At 46.7% G+C, this 593-nt stretch overlaps 1 protein-coding gene across 1 annotated transcript; it reads left to right on the forward strand.

The window, feature by feature from the left end:
* Positions 1-4: 4 nt before the first annotated feature.
* On the forward strand, positions 5-562 carry LOC115285195 (olfactory receptor 51L1-like; the record flags this gene model as incomplete). Its single annotated transcript, XM_029931539.1, has 1 exon — positions 5-562. A coding segment is annotated over one exon (558 nt), but the record flags the coding sequence as incomplete, so codon positions are not given.
* Positions 563-593: the final 31 nt, after the last annotated feature.

A 593-nucleotide genomic window follows, 5' to 3' on the forward strand; every position in this document is an offset into this window, starting at 1 on the left:
CCGAGAGCCCCTGCGCTATGTGGCCATTCTAACCAATGGTGTAATAGCTGGAATCGGGCTGGCAATTGCTGGAAGGGCCTTAGCTCTGGTCTTTCCTGCTTCCTTCCTCCTAAAGAGGCTTCAATATCATTCTGTCAATATTCTCTCTTATCCATTCTGCCTGCACCAGGACCTTATAAAGACAACTGTATCCAGCCGTCGGGTCAGCAGCATCTATGGCCTCATGGTGGTCATCTGCTCCATGGGACTTGATTCAGTGCTCCTCCTCCTCTCCTATATTCTCATCCTTGGCACAGTGTTGAGTATCGCCTCTAAGGCAGAGAGGGTGAAAGCCCTCAACACCTGCATCTCCCACATCTGTGCTGTACTCACTTTCTATACACCAATGATTGGGCTATCTATGATCCATCGCTATGGGCAGAATATATCCCCAATTGTCCATGTGCTCATGGCCAATATCTACTTGCTAGTCCCACCTCTCATGAACCCCATTGTTTACAGTGTCAAGACTAAGCAGATTCGTGAAAGAATCCTCAAGAAATTCAAGCAACAGAAAGTTTAGGTGAAAGAGACTCTAAAATATAACTTTCCTC

The sequence above is a fragment of the Suricata suricatta genome, unplaced genomic scaffold, assembly GCF_006229205.1.
Source record: "Suricata suricatta isolate VVHF042 unplaced genomic scaffold, meerkat_22Aug2017_6uvM2_HiC HiC_scaffold_51561, whole genome shotgun sequence".
Taxonomy (NCBI): Eukaryota; Metazoa; Chordata; class Mammalia; order Carnivora; family Herpestidae; genus Suricata; species Suricata suricatta.